This window comes from Anas acuta, chromosome 32 (genome assembly GCF_963932015.1).
Source record: "Anas acuta chromosome 32, bAnaAcu1.1, whole genome shotgun sequence".
Taxonomy (NCBI): Eukaryota; Metazoa; Chordata; class Aves; order Anseriformes; family Anatidae; genus Anas; species Anas acuta.
In genome coordinates this window covers 993984-1016536 of record NC_089010.1, presented here as the reverse complement: position 1 = coordinate 1016536, position 22553 = coordinate 993984, and the positions used below count along the sequence as shown (strand labels likewise).

At 62.3% G+C, this 22553-nt stretch overlaps 3 protein-coding genes across 3 annotated transcripts; all 3 read left to right on the top strand.

Annotated features, from left to right (window-relative positions):
• The first annotated feature begins 1352 nt into the window (after window positions 1–1352).
• MRPL4 (mitochondrial ribosomal protein L4) lies at window positions 1353–8999 on the top strand. Its single transcript, XM_068664343.1, has 9 exons — window positions 1353–1408; window positions 1690–1717; window positions 2866–3104; window positions 3908–3959; window positions 5161–5278; window positions 6393–6499; window positions 6574–6683; window positions 6778–6848; window positions 8790–8999. The coding sequence occupies exons 1-9, from the start codon at window positions 1353–1355 to the stop codon at window positions 8933–8935; spliced, it is 927 nt and encodes a 308-aa protein (XP_068520444.1). The 3' UTR covers window positions 8936–8999.
• A 3689-nt stretch (window positions 9000–12688) lies between these two features.
• On the top strand, window positions 12689–16744 carry LOC137846430 (intercellular adhesion molecule 1-like). Its single transcript, XM_068664371.1, has 7 exons — window positions 12689–13389; window positions 14307–14582; window positions 14666–14983; window positions 15060–15329; window positions 15404–15679; window positions 15766–16008; window positions 16092–16744. Exons 1-7 carry the CDS (start codon window positions 13338–13340, stop codon window positions 16301–16303), a joined length of 1647 nt encoding a protein of 548 aa, XP_068520472.1. The 5' UTR covers window positions 12689–13337; the 3' UTR covers window positions 16304–16744.
• An 86-nt stretch (window positions 16745–16830) lies between these two features.
• Window positions 16831–22415, top strand: LOC137846431 (intercellular adhesion molecule 5-like). The gene is made up of 5 exons (XM_068664372.1): window positions 16831–17071; window positions 18001–18351; window positions 20401–20679; window positions 21495–21737; window positions 21822–22415. Exons 1-5 carry the CDS (start codon window positions 16888–16890, stop codon window positions 21989–21991), a joined length of 1227 nt encoding a protein of 408 aa, XP_068520473.1. The 5' UTR covers window positions 16831–16887; the 3' UTR covers window positions 21992–22415.
• Window positions 22416–22553: the final 138 nt, after the last annotated feature.

Sequence of the window (22553 nt, the reverse complement as noted above, 5' to 3'; positions counted from 1 at the left end):
CCAAGGGCACTGGAGGGTACGTGGGGTTACTGGGGGACACTACTGGGGGTACTGGGGATACTGGGGAGTACCGGGGGCACTGGAGGATACTGGGAATACTGGGGGGCTGGGCGGGGTACTGGGGGGCTGGGGATAGTGGAGGTACTGGGAGCACTGGGCCACTGGGGGGCACTGGTGGTACTGGGAATACTGGGGGGGACTGGGAGGGGACTGGGGGCAGCGGGGATAGTGGAGGCACTGGAGGTACTGGGAGCACTGGGCCACTGGGAGGCGCTGGTGGTACTGGGAATACTGGGGGGACTGGGGGATACTAGGGACAATGCAGGTACTGGGGATACTGGGAGCACTGGGGATACTGGGAGCACGGGGACACCGGGGGTTCTGCAGGATACTGGGGGTACTGGGGGATACGGGGGGGAGGCACTGGGAGCACTGGGGGCACTGGGGATACTGGGTGGCAGTAGTGGAACTGGGAGCACTGGGAGGTACTGGGGCACTGAAGGATACTGGGGGGCCCCTTGGGGACACTGGGCATACTGGGAGCACTGGGAAGTAGGGGTTTTGGGAGCACTGGGAGTTACTGGGGATACTGGGAGCACTGGGGATAGGGGGATGCTGGAGGTACTGGGTGGATACTGGAGGGCACTGGGGGGTACTGGGAACACTGGGGGGTATTAGGGGATACTGGGAGCAGTGGAGGGTTACTGGGAGCACTGGGGATGGGGGATTGTGAGGGATAGCGGGGCATACTGGGAGCACTGGGAGCTACTGGGACGTACTGGGAGCACTGGGGAGGAGTTATTGGGAGCACTGGGCCGTACTGGGAGCACTGGGAGTTACTGGGACGTACTGGGAGCACTGGAGATGAGGAGTTACTGGGAGCACTGGGCCGTACTGGGAGTTACTGGGCCGTACTGGGAGCACTGGGGACGAGGAGTTATTGGGAGCACTGGGCGATACTGGGAGTTACTGGGCCGTACTGGGAGCGCTAGCCCCGCCTCCCCGGAAGCCCCGCCCCATCCGCCCCTCGATCCTTGACGTCATCACTGCGCGCCGCGCGCGCCGCGCCAGGCCCCTCCCCTTCCGTGACGTCATAATCAAGCGCCCCCCCCCCCGCCATGTTCCGCGCCGGGCCCCGCGGAGCCGCCGCCGCCGCCTGGGCCTGGGCCCGGGCCGCGAGGGTGAGGGGCGGGGCCTGGGGGCGGGGGGGCGGGGCTTGGGAGGGAGGGGGGGAGGTGGGCGGGGCTTGGGGGGAGGTCGCCTTGCGGGGGGTGGGGGGGCTTGGAGGAGTGGGCGGGGCCTGGGGGAGGTGGGCGGGGCCTGGGTGGGTGGGCGTGGCTTAGAGGGGGCGTATGGGGGTGGGCGTGGTCTGGGGAGGTGGGCGGGGCTTGGAGGGCGGTGCAGGGAGGTGGGCGTGGTCTGGGGAGGTGGGCGGGGCTTGGAGGTGCTGGGAGGGGCTTGGGGTGGGCGGGGCTTGGGAGGTAGTGGGAGGGGCTTAGGGAAGGGGGCGGGGTCTGGGGGAGGTGGGTGGGGCTTGGATGTGGTGGGCGGGGCCTGTGGGGGTGGGCGTGGCTTGGAGGTGTGGGTGGTGGTCTGGGGATGTGGGCGGGGCTTGTGGGGGGGGTGGGCGGGGCCTGCTGGGGGGGGGTCTTTGGGGCTGGGGTCCCACTCACGGCCGTGAACCCGCAGGGGGCGGCGGGCACCGGGAGCGGCAGAGGTGAGTGGGGGGGGCACTGGGGGGGCATTGGGGAGACTGGAGGGGCGTTGGGGGGATGGGGGGGCATTGGGGGGATGGGAGGGCATGGGGACAGGGGGGCATCGGGGTTGGGGACATCATTAGGGACAGGGTGGTTGCGGGGTTGGGGTCATCAAGGGGACATCGGGGACAGGGTGGCCATGGGGTCAGGGTCATCATTAGGGACAAGACAACAGTGGGGTCGGGGACATTGGGGACAGGGTGACTGTGGGGTTGGGGTCATCATGGGGACAGGGTGGCCATGGGGTCGGGGTCATCACTAGGTACAGGACGACTGTGGGGTCAGGTATATTGGGGACAGGGTGGCTGTGGGGTCGGGGTCATCCTTAGGAACAGGACGGCTTTGGGGTCAGGGACATTGTTGGGGACAGGGTGACCATGAGGTCAGGGACATCCCTGGGGACAGTGGGGCCATGGGGCTGAGGACATTGGGAACAGGATGGATGTGGGGTCGGGGAGATCTTTGGGGACAGGATGGCCATGGGGTTGGGGTCATCATTAGGGACAGGACAGCTTTGGGGTCAGGGACATTGTTGGGGACAGGATGGCCATGGCGTTGGGGTCATCATGGGGACAGGGTGGCCATGGGGTCGGGGTCATCCTTAGGAACAGGATGACTGTGGGGTCAGGGACATTGGGGACAGGGTGGCTGTGGGGTCAGGGTCATCATGGGGACAGGATGGCCATGGGGTCAGGGACATCCTTGGGGACAGTGGGGCCATGGGGCTGGGGACATTGGAGACAGGGTGATTGTGGGGTTGGGGACATCATGGGGACGTTGGGGACAGGGTGGCCATGGGTTGGGGTCATCCTTAGGAACAGGACGGCTTTGGGGTCAGGGACATTGTTGGGGACAAGGTGGCCATGGGGACAGGGTCATCACTAGGTACAGGACAACAGTGGGGTCGGGGATATTGGGGACAGGATGGCCATGGGGCCATCATGGGGACAGTGGGGCTGGGGACATGGGAACAGGATGGATATGGGCTTGGGGACATCCTTGGGGACAGGGTTGCCATGGGGTCAGGGACATTACTGGGGACAGGACGGCTTTGGGGTCGGGCACCCCACGAGGACATCACCGTCCCCATCCCCTCATCCCCCCACAGAGCTCCCGGCCCCGCCGCCCCCCCCGTCCCCCCCGCTGTCCCCATCCCCCCCGTCCCCCCCCCCTGCCCCCATTGTCCCCGTTGTCCCCGTCCCGGTCCCCGTTGCTGCGTCCCTGCAGTGTCCCCGTGCCCCCGGGGGGGGTCGCGGCGCAGGCGTGGGTGGGGTCCCTGCGGCACCCCCAGCACCAGCGCCTGGGGCTGGCCCAGCTGCACCCCGACGTCTTCGCCATCGCGCCCAGGTAAGGGGGGGATTTGGGGTCGGGGGGGGGATTTGGGGTCGGAGGGGGGGGATTTGGGGTCATAGGGGGCGGTTTTGGGGTCGGAGGGGGCTGTTTTGGGGTTGAGGGGGGGGCTTTTGGGGTTGGAGGGGGGGGGGTTGGGGTCAGGGAGGGGGTTTTGGGGTTGGAGGGGGTATTTGGGGTTGGAGGGGTGGGTTTTGGGGTTGGAGGGGGGGTTGGGGTTGGGGGGGCTTTTGGGGTCTGGGGGGAAACATTTGGGGTTGGGTTGGGGCTTTTGGGGTCATGGGGAGGGCCTTTTGGGGTCAGAGGGGCCGCATTTGGGGGTTGGAGGGGTGGCTTTTGTAGGCGGGGGGGGGGATTTGGGGTTGAAGGGGGGGCTTTTTGGGATGGAGGGGGGGATTTAGGGTCGGTGTGGGGGGGTTGGGGTTGGAGGGGGAGGGTTTTGGGGTCTGGGGGGGCTGTTTTGGGGTTGGAGGGGTGGGTTTTGGGGTCGGAGGGGGGGATTTTGGGGTCAGGGAGGGGGTTTTGGGGTCAGGGGGGTTACCTTTGGGGTCTAGGGGGAGCATTGGGGCCCCTATTTGGGGTGTTGGGGTCTCCTTTTGGGGTGTTGGGTCCCCATTTAGGGTGTTGGGAATCCCATTTAGGGTGTGAGAATTGCTATAGGGGGTTTTGGGAACCCCATTTAGGGTGTTGGGGTCCCTATTTGGGGTGCTGGGATCTCCTTTTGGGGTGTTGGGGTCCCCATTTGGGGTGTGGGGTCACTGAGGGACCCCCGGGTGATGCCCCCACCCCGTGTCCCGCAGGCTGGACATCCTACACGCGGTGGCCACGTGGCAGAAGAACTTCAAGAGGATCGTGAGTGGGGTTTTGGGGTCGGGGGGGAGGATTTGGGGTGAGAGGGGGAGATTTTGGGGCAGAGGGGGAGGTTTGGGGACAAAGGGAAAGGTTTGGGGGCAGAGGTGGAGGTTTGGGGGGAGAGAAACAGGTTTTGGGACAGAGGAAGAGGTTTGGGGTGAGGGAGAGGTTTGGGGGGGAGGTTTTGGGGCAGAGTAAAAGGTTTTGGGGCAGAGGAAGAGGTTTGGGGTGAGAGGGAGAGGTTTGAGGGGGAGGTTTTGGGGCAGAGTAAAAGGTTTTGGGGCAGAGGGTGAGGTTTTGGGGCGAAAGGGAGAGGTTTTGGGGACAGAGGGAGGTTTTGGGGCAGAGGAAGAGGTTTGGGGGAGAGGTTTGGGGTGAAAGGGAGAGATTTGGGGGGGAGGTTTTGGGGCGGAGGAAAAGGTTTTGGGGCAGAGGGAGATGTTGGGGAGATTTTTGGGGGGAGAGGGAGCGGTTTAGGGTGAGAGGGAGGTTTTGGGGGTGAGAGGGAGAGTTTTGGGGCGAGAGGGAGAGTTTTGGGGGCGAGATTTGGGGGCAGAGGGAGATATTGGGAGGGTTTGGGGCAGAAGAAGATATTTGGGGTGGAAGGGATATTTTTAGGGTGGGGGAACATTTTTGGGGCGAGAGGGAGAGTTTTGGGGCTCGTGGGGAGGTTTTTGGGGTGAGAGGTTTTGGGGTGAGAGAGAGTTTTTTGGCGTGAGTGAGGTTTTTGGGGCGAGAGGTAGGTTTTTGGGGTGAGCAAGGTTTTTGGGGCAAGAAGGAGAGTTTTGGGGCTCGTGGGGAGGTTTTTGGGGCGAGAGGGAGAGGTTTTGGGGCTTGGGGGGAGGTTTTTGGGGTGAGAGGGAGAGCTTTGGGGCGAAAGGGAGTTTTTTGGGGCGAGAGGGAATTTTTTGGTGTGAGAGCGAGTTTTTTGGGGTAAGCGAGGTTTTTGAGGCGAGAGGGCGGATTTTGGGGCTGAGAGGGCGGATTTTGGGGCTGAGAGGGCGGATTGTGGGGCGAGAGGGGGAGCTTTGGGTACCAGCGGGACACCTTTAGGCGGTGCCAGAATGGGGATACCAAGGGAGATTTGGGGTGGCTCGGGGGGTGATCCTGGTGCCCGGGATTTTAATTTTAATTAAAATTTTAATTTTAATTAAGATTTTAATTAAGGTTTTAATTAAGATTTTAATTCCCCCCCCCCCAGAGCTACGCCAAGGTGAAGACGCGCGCCGAGGTTCGGGGCGGGGGGCGCAAGCCGTGGCGCCAGAAGGGGACGGGGCGCGCGCGGCACGGCAGCATCCGATCCCCGCTGTGGAGGGGGGGTGAGTGACCCCATAGGGTCTTCGGGGTCGGAGAGGGGGGTTTTGGGGTCGGAGAGGGGGGTTTTGGGGTTGGAATGGGGGGATTTGGGGTCAGAGGGGGCTGTTTTGAGGTCGGTGGGGGGGTTTTGGGGTCGGAGGGGGGCTTTTGGGGTTGGGATGGGGATTTGGGGTCAGAGGGGGGTGGTTTTGGGGTCAGAGGGGGCTGTTTTGGGGTTGGAGGGGGCTAGTTTGGGGTTGGAGGGGGGGGGTTGGGGTTGGAGGTGGGGGTTTTGGGATCGGAGGGGGCTGTTTTGGGGTCGGGGGGGGGGGTTGGGGTTGGAGGGGGCTGTTTTGGGGTTGGAGGGGGCTAGTTTGGGGTTGGAGGGGGGGGGTTGGGGTCGGGGGGGCTTTTGGGGTCAGGCAGGTCCCCTTTGGGGTCAGGGGGTCCTTTTTATGGTGTTGGGGACCCCATTTAGGGTGTGAGAGTCCCTCTTTGGGTGTTGGGAATCCCATTTAGGGTGTGAGAATCCCTATAGGGGGGTTTAGGAACCCCATTTAGGATGTTGGGGTCTCCTTTTGGGGTGTTGGGGTCCCCATTTAAGGTATGGGGGTCTCCTTTACGGTGTTGTAGTTCCTTTGGGATGTTGGGGCCCCCATTTGGGGTGTGGGGGCCCCCATTTGGGGTGTTGGGGCCCCCATTTAGGATGTTGGGGCCCTATTTGGGGTGTTGGGGTCCCTATTTGGGGTTTTGGGGTCTCCTTTTGGGCTGTGGGGGCCCCCATTTAGGATGTTGGGGCTCCAATTTAGGACGTTGGGGCCCCCATTTGAGCTGTTGGAGCTCCAATTTAGGATCTTGGGCCCCCATTTAGGATGTTGGGTCCCTATTTGGGGTGTTGGGTTCCCTATTTGGGGTACTGGGGTCTCCTTTTGGGGTGTTGGGGTCCCGTTTGGGGTTTTGGGGTCTCCTTTTGGGGTGTGGGGGTCCCCATTTGGGGTGTTGGGGCCCCCATTTGAGCTGTTGGAGCTCCAATTTAGGATCTTGGGCCTCCCATTTAGTATGTTGGGGCCCTATTTTTTTCTGGGGGGGGGACGAATTTGGGACCCCACCCCAAGCTCCCGAATCGACCCCATACAGGTGGCATCGCGCACGGCCCCCGGGGCCCCACCAGCTACTTCTACATGCTGCCCATGAAGGTGCGGGTGCTGGGGCTGAAGGCGGCGCTCACCGTCAAGCTGATGCAGGTACGGGGTACCCCAAAAACCCCAAATCCATCCCAAAAGGGTTTTTTTTGGCTGACATTTGGGGTTTTTTCCAGGACCAGCTGCACGTGGTGGACAACCTGGAGATGCCCACGGCCGACCCCCGGTACCTGCGGGATCTGGCGCGGTATCGCCACTGGGGCAGCTCCGTGCTCATCGTTGACGTGTGAGCCCCCCCCCGTCACCCCAAATGTCCCCCCCCCATGTCCCCCAACCCCGTCCCGGTGTCCCCAAAGTGTAATTTTCCCTTTTCTCCCCAGCGATGAGATGCCCGAGAACATCGAAAAAGCCGTGGCCGACCTCAAAACCATCACCCTCATCCCTGTCATAGGTGAGAGCCCCCAAAAGTGCCCCCAAAGTGTCCCCAAAATGTCCCTAAAGCAACCCCCAAAGCGTCCCCGAAGTGTCCCTGAAACTTCCCCGAAGTGTTCCCAAAGCATCTCCCAAAAGTGCCCTAAAACATCCCCAAAGCATCCCCATAAGTGTCCCCAAAGAGTCCCCAAAACGTCCTCAGAGTGCCCCCAAAGCATCCCCAAAGTGCCCCAGAAGCCTCCACAGCACCCCAAAGCTTCTCCTAAAGTCCCCAAAATGCCCCAAAACCGTCCCCAAAGCACCCCAAAACGCCCCTGAAGCTCCCTAAAGCACCCCAAAATGTCCCCAAAGCATCCCCAAAGCACCCTAAAGCTCCCCAAAGCGGCCCCAAAGCTCTCCAAAGCACCCCCAAAATGCCCCAAACTCCCTAAAGCGTCCCCGAAGTGCCGCAAAGTGTCCTCAAAGCACCCCAGAAGTCCCCAAAGTGCCCCAAAAGCCACAGCACCCCAAAGCGTCTCCAAAATTCCCAAAAATGCCCCAAAGCGTCCCCAAAGCACCCCAAAACGCCCCCGAAGCTCCCTAAAGCACACCAAAATGTCTCCAAAGCACCCTAAAGCTCCCCAAAGTGCCCCAAAGCTCCCCGAAGTGCCCCAAAGCGTCCTCAAAGCGCCCCAGAAGTCCCCAAAGTGCCCCAAAGTGCCCCCAGAACATCCCCAAAGTGCCCCAAAAGCCTCCACAGCACCCCAAAGCTTCTCCAAAAGTCCCCAAAATGCCCCAAACCGTCCCCAAAGTACCCCAAAACAACCCCAAAGCTCCCTAAAGTGTCCCCAAAATGTTCCCAAAGCATCCCTAAAGCAACCTAAAGCACCCCAAAGCATCCCCAAAATGCCCCAAAGCTCTCCAAAGCACCCCCAAAATGCCCCAAAGTGTCCACAAAGCGCCCCAGAAATCCCCAAAGTGCCTCAAAGTGCCCCCAGAACATCCCCAAAGTGCTCCAAAAGCCTCCACAGCACCCCAAAGCATCCTCAAAATGCCACAAACCGTCCCCAAAGTACCCCAAAACGCCCCCGAAGCTCCCTAAAGCATCCCCAAAGCGCCCCAAAAAGTGCCCCAAAGCATCCCCAAAGCGCCCCAAAGCTCTCCAAAGCAAGCTCAAAATGCCCCAAATCACCCCAAAGCATCCCCGAAGTGCCCCAGAACACCCCCAAAGTGCCCTAAAGTGCCCCAAAGTGCCCCCAGAACATCCCCAAAGCGTCCCCAAAGTGCCCTAAAGCGCCCTAAAGTGCCCCAAAGTGTCCCCAAAGTGCCCCAAAGCTCTCCAAAGCACCCCCAAAATGCCCCAAAGCTCCCCAAAGCGTCCCCGAAGTGCCCCCAGAACATCCCGAAAGTGCCCTAAAGCGCCCCAAAGTGCCCCCAGAACATCCCCAAAGCGTCCCCAAATTGCCCTAAAGCACCCCAAAGTGCCCTAAAATGCCCCAAAGCATCCCCAAAGCGCCCCAAAGCTCTCCAAAGCACCCCTAAAATGCCCCAAAGCTCCCCAAAGCGTCCCCGAAGTGCCCCCAGAACATCCCCAAAGTGCCCCAAAGCGCCCCAAAGTGCCCCCAGAACATCCCCAAAGTACCCCAAAGTGCCCTAAAGCGCCCCAAAGTGCCCTAAAGTGCCCCAAAGTGTCCCCAAAGTGCCCCAAAGCTCTCCAAAGCACCCCCAAAATGCCCCAAAGCTCCCCAAAGCACCCCAAAGCGTCCCCGAAGTTCCCCAAAGCGTCCTCAAAGCGCCCCAGAAGTCCCCAAAGCTCCCCAAAAATGCCCCAAAGCTCCCCAAAGCGTCCCCGAAGCGCCCCAGAAGTCCCCAAAGTGCCCCAAAGTGCCCCCAGAACATCCCCAAAGTGCCCTAAAGCACCCCAAAGAGCCCCAAAGCGCCCCCAAAACGTCCCCAAAGTGTCCCCACCGTGTCCCCGCAGGTCTCAACGTGCACAGCATGCTGAAGCACCAGACGCTGGTGCTGACGGTGGCCGCCGTGGACTTTTTGGAGAAGAAGCTGCTGTGGCACGACACGCGCTACTCGCCGCTCTACCCCTTCTCCATGCCCTACAGCGACATCCCATAGCCGGGACGGGGTCTGGGGGCTCTGCGCCTCCTCCCCCCGCCCCATTAAAGTGAGGTCGTGCCCAGCTCTTGGGTTTTGTTTTTTTTTTGGGGGGGGGGGGCTTGAAGACTGCGTCGAGGGGTTTGGGTGGCTCCTGGGCTTGTGGTACAGGTGCCCTGTGGGGACACGGGGATGTATGGCCACCCTATGGGGATGTAGAGCCACCCTAAGGGGATATGGGGACATAAAGACACCCCTCAGGGACATACAGACACCCCTTGGGGATATGGGGACACACAGACACCCCATGGGGACATACATATGCCTCTTGGGGACATACAGCCACCCTTTGAGGACATGGGGCCATACAGCTACCCCTTAGGAATATGGGGACATACAGCCACCCCATAGGGACGTACAGACACCCTGTGGGGACATGGGGACGTACAGCCACCCCTTGGGGACATACGGACACCCTGTGGGGACATACAGCCACCCCTTAGGGATATGGGGACATACAGCCACCCCTTAGGGATATAGGGACATACAGCCACCCCACGGTGACATGCAGCCACCCCATGGGGACATGGGGACGTACAGCCACCCTGTGGGGACATCCAGCCATCCTTTAGGGATATGGGGACATGAGCAAGCGGTGCAGAGCCCGTCCCCGCTGTGCCCCAGCACCAGGAGCACCTCGGGGTGACGGCGCCGTCCCCGTGCCCCTGGGGACATCGGGTGCCGTGCAGGGGACGAGGGCACGGCGCCAAGTGGCACCGCTCCAGCTCCAGGCGCCCAGAGGCAAGGACGGGCCCGGGCACGGCCCTTTCCTGGCAGTGCCGTGGCTGAAAAGTGGAAAGCAGCCAGGGCACGGGCTCGTTAACAAGGCTCATTAGCCAGGCTCGTTAACGGGGGACGTTTGTGGGGTGCAAAGAGGGCTTAGGGTTTGGAACAGGCGTGCAAAGGGGCTCGGGACTGTAACGAGTGTTCAAAGGGTCTGGGGCTTGTAATGAGTGTGCAAAGGGGCTTGGAGCCCACAGTGAGTGTGCAATGGGGCTTGGAGCGTGCAGTGAGCGTGCAACGGGGCTTGCAGCCTGTAATACACGTGTGCAATGGGGGTTGGAGCTTGCAACAAGTGTGCAACGGGGCTTGGAGCCTGTAACACGCGTGCAATGCAGCTTGGAGTCTGTAAGGTGCATGCAATGGAGCTCAGAGCTTGCAGCAAGTGTGCAACGGGGCTTGGAGCATGTAACATGTATGCAATGGGGGTTGGAGCTTGCAGTGAGTGTGCAACAAGGCTTGGAGCATGTAACACAAATGCAACAGGGCTTGGAGCTTGTAGCAAGTGTGCAATGGGGATTTGTGCATGCAGTGAGTGTGCAACAGGGCTTGGAGCATGTAACATGCACGCAGCGCAGCTTGGAGTCTGTAAGGTGCATGCAATGGGGCTCAGAGCTTGCAGCAAGTGTGCAATGGGGCTTGGAGCTTGCAGTGAGTGTGCAATGGGGCTTGGAGCATGTAACATGCATGCAATGCAGCTTGGAGCCTGTAAGGTGCATGCAATGGGGCTCAGAGCTTGCAGCAAGTGTGCAACAGGGCTTGGAGCTGATAACATGCATGCAATGGGGCTTGGAGCTTGCAGTGAGTGTGCAACGGGGCTTGGAGCTTGCAGCGGGTGTGCAAGGGGGCTCAGCACCCCAAAAAGGCCATGGTGGGAACGTGAAGGCAGCAGCTGGAGGGCCCCTTCCTGCAGCGATGCTGGCGTGTGGCTGCCCCGTGCGGGCGCTTCCGGACATTTCGGGACAAGCGTGAGGCCACCGGAGCTTGGGGGGGGTTGGGGGGGGGCTCTGTAGGACCGGACGGGGTGGGCCGCATCCTGCACCGGGCACCGTATCCTGTATTGGGGCCCGCGTCCCCCCGGTGAATTTCCCCATCGGAAGCACGGAGCCAGAGGTTACACGTGCTGGCGCCTGAGCCCATCCTGCTCGGATGCAACGGGGACGTCCCGGGGCTGGGACCCCCCCCGTGGCCTCGTTAGCACCTTCGTTAACGGTGGCCGTGCCGCCAGCCCTTGGCACGGGGTGGCACCTTATGGGATGCGTCAGGGGACAGGGACTTGGGGACATGGGGATGTCCCCAAGGGTGTCCCCAAGGGTGTCCCCAGGGGTGCCGCACGGTGACGGAGCTGCGGGAGCGGCAGAGCAGAGGAAGGGATTTGGGGTGTCCCCCGTGTCCCAGTCCCCCGTGTCCCTCCCAGTCCACTGCCGTGTCCGGTGTCCCTGTCCCCGTGTCCTTCCCCATCCATCCCATGTCCCCCATGTCCCCCCAGTGCGCCCCCTTGTCCCTGTCCCCCCATCCTTTCCCACATCCCCGTGCCCCATGTCGCTCTCCATCCATCCCCATGTCCCCCGTGTCCCCCCCAATTGTCCCCCTTGTCCCTGTCCCCATGTCCTTCCCTATGTCCCCATGTCCCTCCCCATGTCCCCATGTCCCTTCCCACGTCCCCATGTCCCTCCCCAAGTCCCCACGTCCCTCCCCATCCATCCCATGCCCCCACGTCCCCACATCCTCCCCCCAACCCCCGTCCCCCTTACCCCCACGCCCCTCCCAACCCCTCCCTGCACCCCCACGTCCCCCCCACGTGCCCCATGTCCCCGTGTCCCCGTCCCCACACTGCTGACCACGCAGGAAATGCCCTTTGTGCAGCCCCAGCGAGGCCACGGCCGTGGGGAGATAAGGAATTCCTGCTGCCCGCCCCAACAACACCGGGGGGGGGTGGCTTTGGGGACGAGGAACCGTGCACGGGGACGGCGGAGCCGTGGGGCGCCGCGTGGGTTCCCCCTTCCCGGAAGGGACAAGGGGACGCAACCCGTGGTGGCCCTGGTTGGGGACAGGGCCACGTGGTTTCCGCGGTCCCGGCGCAATTCTTATAAAGCCAGCAGGGTTTTTGCTGTGGGATGCAGAAGTGAAACCCCGGGAGCTGGCCCCGGACTTTCCTCCGTCGCCAGCGCCAAGACAAACCCCAGGGGACACGGGGGTGACAGTGCCAGCGGCGTGGGCTGCGCTTTGTCCCCAGGTCAGCGTTGGGTATGGCTTGGAGGCGTTTCTCAACCTGAGGCTTTTGTCCCCAAAAGGAAAACTTTGGAAAGCCAGCGGCCCCCGCCGTGCCAAAAACCGGGGCGGCCGCATCCTGGCTCCCCAGCGCCGATGGGGTCTGGCCGCCCTCCCGGCTCCTCGTGGTGAGAAAAAGGCTTCGCTTCCACGAAAACACGAAGAGAAAAAAAGGAAGAGGAGTGCGCGGGAGGGAGAGTTTCACTGCTTCTCCTCATGCATTTGGGATGAGGTCACTGTTCCGATACTGAGCCTTAATCCAGCCCTGGCCAGGCCCCCACAAAAATCCGGTGCTGGGTGTGGGGGGCGTCAGGAAGCCCCAAATTTGTCTTATGGGGCTGAGTCCCCCCCCCTCCAAACCCCAAAATCTGGGAGCCCTGGTGCAGGGGGCTGGAGCGAGTGCAGTGGGGCAGATTTGGGGGGCTGCCCCATACCAGGGCAGTGGGGCAGTAGGGCAGGGGGGCAGTGGGGCAGGAGGGCTGCCCCATGGGGGCAGAAAGAAGGTGCCCCTTTTCCCAGGCAGTGGGGCAGGAGGGCTGCTCCATCTGGGGCAAATCTGCCCCACCCCAGGGCAGTGGGGCAGAAAACCTGCCCCGTCCCAGGGCGGGGAGGCAGCAGGGGGGGGAGGGCAAAAGAACTGCCCCATCCCGGGCAATGGGGCAGGAAAACTGCCCCGTCCCGGGGTGGGACAGCAGTGGGGCTGGAGGGCTGTGGGGCTGTCCCACGGTCCCAGGCCGGGGTCCAGCTGCCCGGGGGAACCCCGGCGCCGAAGTCCCCACAGCCCCGGAATTCCCCGGGGGGGGCCGGGAGGGGCCGGGCTTGTGCCGAGCTCATAAAGCGCCTGCCCAGCGGGAGCACAGCGAGGATCCTGAGCCAGCAACACCGGTGCGCACGGAGAGCCCGAACCGGAGCCGGTGCCGGTGTCCTTGGAGAGCCCAAAGCGGAGCCGTCCCGGTGCGCACGGAGAGCCCGAACCGGAGCCGGTACCGGTGTCCTTGGAAAGCCCAAAGCGGAGCCGTCCCGGTGCGCACGGAGAGAGCCCGATCGGATCCACCCCGGTGCGCACGGAGAGCCCGAACCGGAGCCGGTACCGGTGCGCACGGAGAGCCCGAACCGGAGCCGGTACCGGTGCGCACGGAGAGCCCGATCGCCCTGGGAGCCGAAATTTTCGGAGACACCGAGCGGCCCCATCCCGGTGCGCACGGACTGCTCGGACCGGCCCCATCCCGGTGCGCACGGAGACCCCCCCACCCCCTCTCCCCGGTCCCTCCCCGGTGTTCCCGGAGCTCCGAAGCAGCCCGGTGCCGGTGCCATGCGCCCCGCAGCGCTCCCACTGCTCCTGTGCGCCGTGAACATGCTCGCAGGTGAGGGGCACCGGGGGGGGCACGGGGGTGGTGGGGAGAGGGCGGAGGGGACCCGCGTGTCCCCAGGGCTGTGGCACCGGAGGGGAAGCGTGCAAGGGCGTCGGGGCGAGCGTGCAAGGGAGTCGGGGCGAGCACGAGCAGGTCGGGGCGAGCACACGCGTGTCATTGCGAGCGTGTGACTCCGAGCGTGTCGGTGACACCGTGCCCTGCCCCGTCACGGAGCCCTTTTTGAGCGCGTCCCCCCCCAAGCGAGTTGAGGGCGAGCAGAAAGAGAGCGGGGGACGGGGGACGGGGGGGGACGCGGCGCAGCCCAGCCCGGGCACCCTTGCGAAATCTGTTTGTCTTGGGGCAATTCCGAGGAATTTTTCCTTTGCTTCCGCCCGGTTATTCTGGGAAAGGGCAGGACTTTGCACTGGGCGGCTGAGGAAAATCTCGGGGAACCCCCAGCGGCGGGGCGCAGCCACTGACTCACCGGGGGGCTTTTTTTTTCCCAAAGCGGGGGCTCCGCACGCAGCCCAGCTTTGCCAGGAAGGGATTTGACTTTTGTCACCCTCACGGGGGCTGTCACCGCGGTGAGGATCTGGCCGCCGGCTGGGGACAGCTGCTGCGAGCTGCCGGCGCGCCCCACGCCTCCCCGCGTACCTTCTGCCCTTTCTGCTCATTTTTTTTGGGGCTGGCAGATGGGGGGCGGGGGGGAGGGGGGAAGGGATGGATCCTGCCCTCCCCACGCGCCCTCGAGGGCACTTCCCACAGCAAAGGAGAAGCTCGGAAGCTCCACACTTCTCCCTCGCTGCCGCCACGGGGACGCTTCCCCTTGGGGTGCTGGGTTGGGGACAAACCTGGGGGCCCCTTTGCCTTCTCCTGGGGGGTTCCCCAGCACCCTGTGGACCCTCACGGATATTCCTTTCGCCTCGCAGGGCAGCTGCACGCTTTCTTCGAGGTGTTCATCGAGCCGCCGGAGCCGGTGGTGGAGTACGGCGGGACGGTGCGCCTCAAGTGCAGGACCACGTGCCAGAACCCCAACGCCACGGGGAATTTGGAGACGTCCTTCTACAAGCATCAGCTGGATGCGTCGGGGCCGAACGAGAAGGTGGTGGAGCTGCGTAACATCACCGAGTGGAGCTCCAACATCCTCTGCTTCTACTTCTGCATGGGCACGAGGAAAACGGTGTCGGCCACCCTCATCGCTTACCGTAAGCGGCTCTGGGATGGCGCCGTCAGCCCCGGTGGCACCGAGCGTCCCCTTCACGCCGCGTCTTGTCCTCCCCAAACCCAGGTCCCCTGGAGCAGGCGGTGCTGGAGCCGGTGCCGCAGCTGGAGGTGGGCGAGAGCCACGAGCTGGTGTGCCACGTGCCCCGCGTGGCGCCCGTCCGGAACCTGACGGTGATCCTGCGCCGCGGTGCCACCACCCTGCACACCGCCACCTTCAAGGACAATGACAAGAACGAGCCGCAGGACGTGGTGGTGAGACACCAGGTGACAGCAGAGCGCGGGGACCAGGGGCAGAACATCACCTGCCAGGCACTGCTCGACCTGCAGCCCAGCAACGTCCACTTCAACACCACCTCCTCCCCGCGGGTGCTGGACGTCTACGGTGAGCTGGCGCCGGTGTCACCGCGTGTCCCCCAGCCGGCGGTGGCCGTGTCTCACCGTTTGCTCCCCTGCTGCAGATTTCCCTGAGGATCCCCAGCTGGAGATGAGTGAGACCAACCTGGAGACAGACGAAAAATTCAACATCTCCTGCAGAGTCCGGGACGTCTTCCCAGCACCGCGCTTCGAGCTTTCGTTGGCCGGCCACTCGCTGTCACCCCGTGTCACCGAGGACGGGCTCCGTGCGGTGGCCGAGGTGTCCCACACTCAGCAGGGACAATTCAAGGTGGTTTGCAGCGTGCGGGTGGGACCCATGGAGCGGCGGCAGCAGACCTTGGTTCACGTCTACAGTAAGTGCAGCACGCTCTGGTGGGTGGCATGGTGGGGACAGCGTCCCTCAGGTGTCCCCCCTTGTCACCCGCAGGTCACCCCCAGCCGCAGCTGAACGTCAACAACAGTGTCCTCAAGGAGGGGACGGAGGTGAGCGGGGGCTGCGTCCTGCCACCCGGGCACTCCCCGGAGCTGCAGCTGCAGGTGACAGCGGGTCCCCGCGTCCTGGCCGCCTGGGGACCGTCCCCTCTGGGCTTTACGTGGAATGTGTCGGAGGAGGATAATGGCACCGAGGTGCTCTGCGAGGCCAGGATGCCCGCAAGCAAAAAAACCCCAAAGAAGAGTGTGCCCGTGGTGCTCATCGTCACTGGTGGGTGCGCAGGGGGGAGCCAGGGAGGTGGTGGGGACGTCGCGGCGCATTTCAGGTGGGAGTAATGTCCCCTGGTGTCCCCACAGCCGAACCCAAACTGGACGACAGGGGCTGCCCCTCCAGCCAGAACTGGACGGAAGGGGAGAACGTGACGCTGCGGTGCCAGGCGCGGGGCAACCCCCGGCCCGATGTGGTTTGTAAAAAGGACGGGACCCGCTTGATCCCTGGGCAGTGGCACACGGCCAAGCGTGCCCACACCGGCACGTTCCAGTGCGAGGCCAGCAACGCACTGGGCAGGGACAAGCGCGACATCACCGTGTGGGTGCAATGTGAGTGGGGACGGGGCGCTGGGTGCTGGGAGGGGGGTGATTTGTTATATGGGTTCTGCTGACCCCCCCGTGCCATCCCGCAGACCATGACGTCAACGTGGGGCTCATCGTGGTCCTGGTGCTGGTGGTGCTGGGCGCCCTGGCCATCGCCGGCATCGCTTACGGCATCTACTACCGCAAGAAGAAGATGCGTGAGTACCAGCTGCAGAAGGAGCAGCAGCGCATGGAGATGCAGAAGCTGCGCCCGGAGGAGACGGTCGGCATCAACGGGTCGGCACCGGGGAGCCAGCCGTAGCCGCGCCGCTGCCGGAGCCGCCGCAGGGAGCGGGCTGAGGGGCACCCCTGGGTGCCGAGCGCCGTGGTGGTGTGGCACCGGGTGCCAGCGGGGAGCAGCACCCGGCGGGACCTCGCGGAGGGGGTGCCGCCGGGCAAGGCCAACACTACATGGGGACGGCCGCCGTCACCTCGGGCTGGTGACAAAGCGAGGAGGGGACCCCGCAGTGCCGGGGGAAGCGGTTTGGGGTCGAGCGGTGACGTTCCGCGGGACGAAGGCGCTCCTCATCCTCCTCGTGTTGGAGCCCAAGAACCGTGGGGGGGTTCCCAGGGCTTGCTGCCCCCCTGGGCTGGCCCAGGGCTTTGGCAGGAGCTGCTGCTGCTGCTGAGGAGGAGGAGGAAGATGAAGGTGCTTGGAGAGCCGTTCGTATGCGTTGCACAAATAAAGGCCGGGGGTGATGACGAGGGGACCCCCCCGCTGTGTTTCTGTCCAAATCTCACTGTTTTTTGGCGCTGCACCCACGGTCAACCCCCCGCCGAGCATGCGCGGGGCCCCAACCCCACTTCCTTCCTCCCTTCTTGCACCGCCATTTGGCCTCGCTGAGGATGGGGACGGGGGGACATGGGGACGGGGAAGGGGACGGGGAAGGCTGGGGTGACACCAGGGGTGTGAGGCTGGGGGCTACCCGCTGCCCCTGGCTCCGGGGGTCCTCGGTCTCCGCGGTGGCCGTGCCTCGGGGTCACCATCCTGCTCTGCCCCTCGTGGGGCTGCTGCTGCTGGCTCAGGCTGGTAAGTGCGAGGGAGGTGTCCCTTCTTGTCCCCTCCTGTCCCCAGATTGGTCCCTGTGCCACCCCTGTGTCCCACCCTGTCTCCAAACTGGTCCCTGTGCCATCCCTGTGTCCCATCTTGTCCCCAGATTGGTCCCTGTGCCATCCCTGTGTCCCACCCTGTCTCCAAACTGGTCCCTGTGCCATCCCTGTGCCCCCTTCTGTCCCCAAACTGGTCCCTGTGCCACACCCGTGTCCCTTCTTGTCCCCTCCTGTCCCCAGATTGGTCCCTGTGTCCCCTCCTGTCCCCAAACTGGTTCCTGTGCCACCCCCGTGTCCCTTCTTGTCCCCGTCTGTCCCCAATCTGGTTCCTGCATCATCCCTGTGTCCCATCTTGTCCTCTCCTGTCCCCAGCCTGGTCCCTGTGCCACCCCTGTGTTACACCCTGTCCCCAAACTGGTCCCTGTGGCCCCTCCTGTCCCTAAATTGGTCCCTGTGCCATCCCTGTGTCCCCCTCTTGTTTTCTCCTGTCCCCAGCCTGGTCCCTGTGCCATCCCTGTGTCCTCTCCTGTCCCCAGATTTGTCCCTGTGCCACCCCTGTGTCTCCCTGTCCCCAGCCTGGTCCCTGTGCCATCCCAGTTTGCCCCTTCCTGTCCCCAAATTGGTCCCTGTGCCACCCCTGTGTCCCACCCTGTCTCCAAACTGGTCCCTGTGCCATCCCTGTGTCCCCTCCTGTTCCCAGCCTGGACCCTGTGACATCCCTGTGTCCCCTTCTGTCCCCAGATTGGTCCCTGTGCCCCACCCTGTCCCCAAATTGGTCCCTGTGCCATCCCTGTGTCCCCTCCTGTCCCCAGCCTGGTCCCTGTGCCACCCCCGTGTCCCTTCTTGCCCCTTCCTATCCCCACCACCGTCCCCAGCACCCACCCCATCTCACCCCCCTCCTCTCCGCAGGCCGTGCCGAGCATCCCAGCTCGTCCGCCCCTGTCCCCGGCTCGTCCCCCCGTGTCCCCAACTCATCCCCGGACTTTGCCTCCGGGGACCCCCCCTTCAGCCTGAGCGTGACGGGCAGCGCCTCGGAGGTGTCCTACGGGGGGGCCGCGCTGATCAACTGCTCCACCACCTGCGCCGACCCCAACGCCACCGTGGGCGTGGAGACCTCGCTCACCAAGGAGGAGGCTGCGCGGGGCCAGGGCTGGCTGGCGGTGCGGCTGAGCAACATCACCGAGCCCGTCTCCGACATCGTCTGCTACTCCAGCTGCTTCGGCCAGAGGAAGGTCTCGAGCTTCAGGATGCTGGCGTATGGTAAGTGCCCCCCCCCAAAAAAAAAAAAACTATCCTGCTCCCACGGCGGAGCGGAGTTTGGGGACGGCAGGAGGCTCGGTGGCATCTCTCAGCGAGGTGCTGTGGCCTCAGGGGAGGTGGCACTGGGGGGTGTCCCCCTCTGTTTGCTCATTGAGCCCCCCCCCCCAAAGCACCGCGAGTCCCAGCACGAGGATGTGGGGCTGCTGGAATGGGGCTGGAGGTGGCCACGAGGGTGCGCGGAGGCTGGAGCAGCTCCGCTGGGGGGTGTTCAGCCTAAAATGTTTGGGATTTTGGGGGTTCAGCCTGGAGAGAAGGCTCTGGGAGACCCTAAAGCAGGATGCCAAGTCCTCAAGGGGGCTGCAGGAGAGCTGGGGGGGGTCTTCATCAGGGGGGGTGTGGTGATGGATCAGGCTTTGAGCTAAAAGGGGGAAGATGGAGATGAGACACGAGGAAGAAATCCTTCACCATGAGGGCGGTGAGGGGCTGGAACCAGCCCCCCAAAGGAGCTGTGGGTGCCCAAGTTCGGGGTGGATGGGGCTTTGAGGGGTCGTGCCCATGGGATGAGTCTTTAGGGTCCCTTCCAACCCCAATCGGTTCGTGGTTTGATGGCTCAGTGATTCGGTGATCCTGTGACCTGGTGATTTGGGGATCCTACGGGGCGGTGATTCAGTGTTCTGGTGATTCACTGAGTCCATGATCCAACGCTTCGATGACCTAATGGGTTCATCATCCTGTGACCTGATGATCCTGTGACCCGATGATCCTCTGACCTAATGATCCTGTGATCTGATAACCCAATGATCCCACGATCCCACAATCCTATGATTTGACACTCCTATGACGCAATGATCCCACAATTCGATATTTCCACGATTCCATGGCTCACCGGTCTGATGACCCAACGATCCTATAATTCGATGATTTGTTGATTCGGTGGCCCTATGGCTCTATGCTTCCATGGCATGGTGCTTCCATGGCTCCCTGTTTCCACAATCCCATAATTCGATCACTCCATGATTCAACTATTCCCCGATTTAATTATTCCATGACTCATTTTTTCCAACATTTGACAGTTCCAAAATCTGACACTTCTGTGATTTGACAGTTGTACGATTTGTTGGTTCCACGATTTAGTGCTCCCATGAGTTGTTGGCCCCATGATTTCTTGGTCCCATTATTCGCAATTTCTATGATTTGGTGATTCCGTTATTTGATGATTGTGTGGTTTGATGGCTCCATGATTTGGTGATTCCACGATTTGGTGATTTCATGATTTGGTGATTCCATGATTTGTCACTTCCATGATTTGCCAATTCCGTGTTCTGCTGGTCCCATGATTTGATGATTCCACTATTTGAAGGTTCCAGGATTTGGTGGTCCCATGATTTCAAGGTTCCATAATTTGACGATTCCATGATTTAATGATTGCGTGGTTTGATGGCTCCATGATTTGCTGATTCCACGATTTGGTGGGTCCATGATTTGCCAATTCTATATTTTGCTGGTCCCATTATTTTGCGAGTCCATGATTTGAAGTTTCCACAATTTGGTGGTCCTATGATCTGAAGGTTCCACAATTCACCAGTTCCATGATTTGATGATTGAAGGGGTCAATGGCTCCATCATTTGGCAATTCCACAACTTGATGATTCCTTGATTTATCAGTTCCCTGATTTGGCTATTCTGTGATTTGGTGACACCGTGATTTGCCAGTTCCATGATTTGCCAGTTCCATGATTTATCAGCTCCACGATTTACTGATTCCATGATTTACTGATTCCATGATTTACCGATTCCATGATTTACCAATTCCATGATTTACTGATTCCACGATTTACTGATTCCACAATTTACTGATTCTACGATTTACCGATTCCATGATTTATGGATTCCATGATTTGTTGATTCCTTGATTTGTTGGTTCCTTGATTTCCACATTCCACGTTTTGCTGCTCCCACGATTTCCCAGCTCCGTGATTTCTCATTCCCAAACCGAATGCCCAAATCACCCTGCGCCCACCCAGCCCCGTACCCTCCCTCCCCCTGCAGACTTCCCTGAGCCCGTCCTGCTCGTCAGAGACCCCAACACCACCTACAACCACCTGGTGACCCTGTCGTGCTCCGCGGCCCCCAGCCAGCCCCCGGGGGTGCAGCTGAGGCTGCGCAGCCGCCGCCGCCCCCCAGCGCCCTGGCAGGAGGGATCGGTGAGCGTGCAGCTGACAGTGCACGAGGAGGACGACGGCGACGAATTCGTCTGCGACGCGCAGCTCTGGGTGGGCGACCAGATGCTGAACAAGAGCTCGGATGCGGTCAAGCTGAACGTCATGTGTGAGTGGGGGGCTGGATCCGGGCAAAATCCCCCCAGCTGTGGTGCAAAAACCCCACCACCACCATGCTAAAGCCCCCGGCACCATGCAGAGCCCCCCAGACGTGCTGCAAAACTTATCCCCATGCAAAACCCCCCAGCCATGCTGCAAAACCCCTTATCCCCATGCAAAACCCCCCAGCTCTGGTGAACCCCCCCCAGCCATGCTGCAAAACCCTTCATCTCCATGCAAACCCCCCCAAGCTGTGGTGCAACCCCTCCTAACCCCATGTAAAACCCTCAGACATGGTGCAACCCTCCCCAACCCCATACAAGACCCCCAGCCATGCTGCAGACCCCCCTGATCTCCATGCAAAACCCCCCAACTCTGGTGCAAAACCCCCCAACCCCGTGCAAAACCCCCCCCAACCCCATGCAAAACCCTCAGCCATGCTGCAAAACCCTTCCTTGACCCCAGTGCAAAAACATCCTGGGCTCTGTGCAAGCCCCCCCCCACCCTTAGCCTTGGGGCAAACCCTCCCTGTCCTGATACAAATCCCACCCCCTGTCCCCATGCAAAAAAATAAATCCCACCCCACTTGGCCCCCTTGGACCAGAGCAACCCCCCCACCCCACTGCAAAGCCACTTGTCCCCTGTCCAACCCCAGGGCTGGAGCAAAGCCCTCGGTCCCATTGCCCCCCCGTGCATCCTGTGCAACCCCCCCATGCTGCAAAACTCCCCAGCCCCCTTGCAACACCCCCCAGCCCTGCTGCAAAGCTCCAACGTCGGGTTTGCACCCAGCCAAACCTCGTGTGCCGCCCTCCTGTGCCCCCCCAGACCTACCCCAGCTGGATGACGGGAGCTGCCCCCCCAGCCAGAACTGGACGGAAGGGGAGAAGGTGACGCTGCGGTGCCAGGCGCGGGGCAACCCCCGGCCGCATGTGGTTTGTAAAAAGGACGGGACCAGCTTGATCCCTGGGCAGTGGCACACGGCCAAGCGTGCCCACACCGGCACGTTCCGGTGCGTGGCCAGCAGCAAACTGGGCACGGTTGGGTGCAACATCACCGTGTGGGTGCAATGTGAGTGGGGACGGGGCGCTGGGTGCTGGGAGAGGGGTGATTTGTTATATGGGTTCTGCTGACCCCCCCTGTGCCATCCTACAGACCATGACATCAACGTGGGGCTCATAGTGGCCGTGGTGCTGGTGGTGCTGGGCGCCCTGGCCTTTGCCGGCATCACTTACGGCATCTACTACCGCAAGAAGAAGATCCAGGAGTACCAGCTCCGGGAGAGGCAGCGGCGCTTGGAGATGGAGCAGCGGCGCTTGGAGTAGGAGGAGGAGGAGGAAGAGGAGGAGGAAGAGGAGGAGGAAGATGACGGTGAATATTCGGCACCGGGGATGGAGCCGGAGCTTTGTGCTCTGAGCGCACCAAAACCCCGCGCCCCTCACCCAGGGACAGATCCTAGTGGCTGGGGGGGGGAAATGGGTTGTCCCCTGGCAGCCCCCGTCCCTGCCATGGGACCCCCCCCCCAAAAAAAAATTAATTCTGGATGGGGCTCATTCAGCACGTGTGGGTGCAGCTGGCCTCATCCGCGCCCTGCACGAGTGTCCGCCGGTGGCACCGGGTGGTGAGCGCCCGCTGTCACCATCCCCTCCTTGTACAGAGAGCCAGGGTGGCACTGCTGTCCCCCCCCCAGCTTGGTGGCATCCTGGGGGGGGTGCTTGGGGGCTATTAAATGTCCTCCTGCTGCTGGCAGTGGCACTCGTCTTGGGGTCAGCTGCTTGGGGGGGGAGGTGACATCGGGGGGCATGCGGCAGAGCTGGTGCCTGGAGGCTCAGCTGGAAGCTGGGGGGGGGGGCATGGGAAGGGGTGGCAGGGTGTGGGGGGAGTGTC

Coding starts and splice junctions, on each gene's coding strand:
- MRPL4 (XM_068664343.1), top strand. CDS start 1,353: ATGGGGGTGGGCGTGGTCTGGGGAGGTGGGCGGGGCTTGGAGGGCGGT. Junction 1,409..1,689: donor TTGGAGGGCGGTGCAGGGAG/GTGGGCGTGGTC, acceptor GTGAACCCGCAG/GGGGCGGCGGGCACCGGGAG. Junction 3,960..5,160: donor AGAAGAACTTCAAGAGGATC/GTGAGTGGGGTT, acceptor CCCCCCCCCCAG/AGCTACGCCAAGGTGAAGAC.
- LOC137846430 (XM_068664371.1), top strand. CDS start 13,338: ATGCGCCCCGCAGCGCTCCCACTGCTCCTGTGCGCCGTGAACATGCTC. Junction 15,330..15,403: donor GACCTTGGTTCACGTCTACA/GTAAGTGCAGCA, acceptor TGTCACCCGCAG/GTCACCCCCAGCCGCAGCTG. Junction 15,680..15,765: donor CGTGGTGCTCATCGTCACTG/GTGGGTGCGCAG, acceptor GTGTCCCCACAG/CCGAACCCAAACTGGACGAC.
- LOC137846431 (XM_068664372.1), top strand. CDS start 16,888: ATGGGGACGGGGGGACATGGGGACGGGGAAGGGGACGGGGAAGGCTGG. Junction 17,072..18,000: donor GCTGCTGCTGGCTCAGGCTG/GTAAGTGCGAGG, acceptor TCCTCTCCGCAG/GCCGTGCCGAGCATCCCAGC. Junction 21,738..21,821: donor CATCACCGTGTGGGTGCAAT/GTGAGTGGGGAC, acceptor GCCATCCTACAG/ACCATGACATCAACGTGGGG.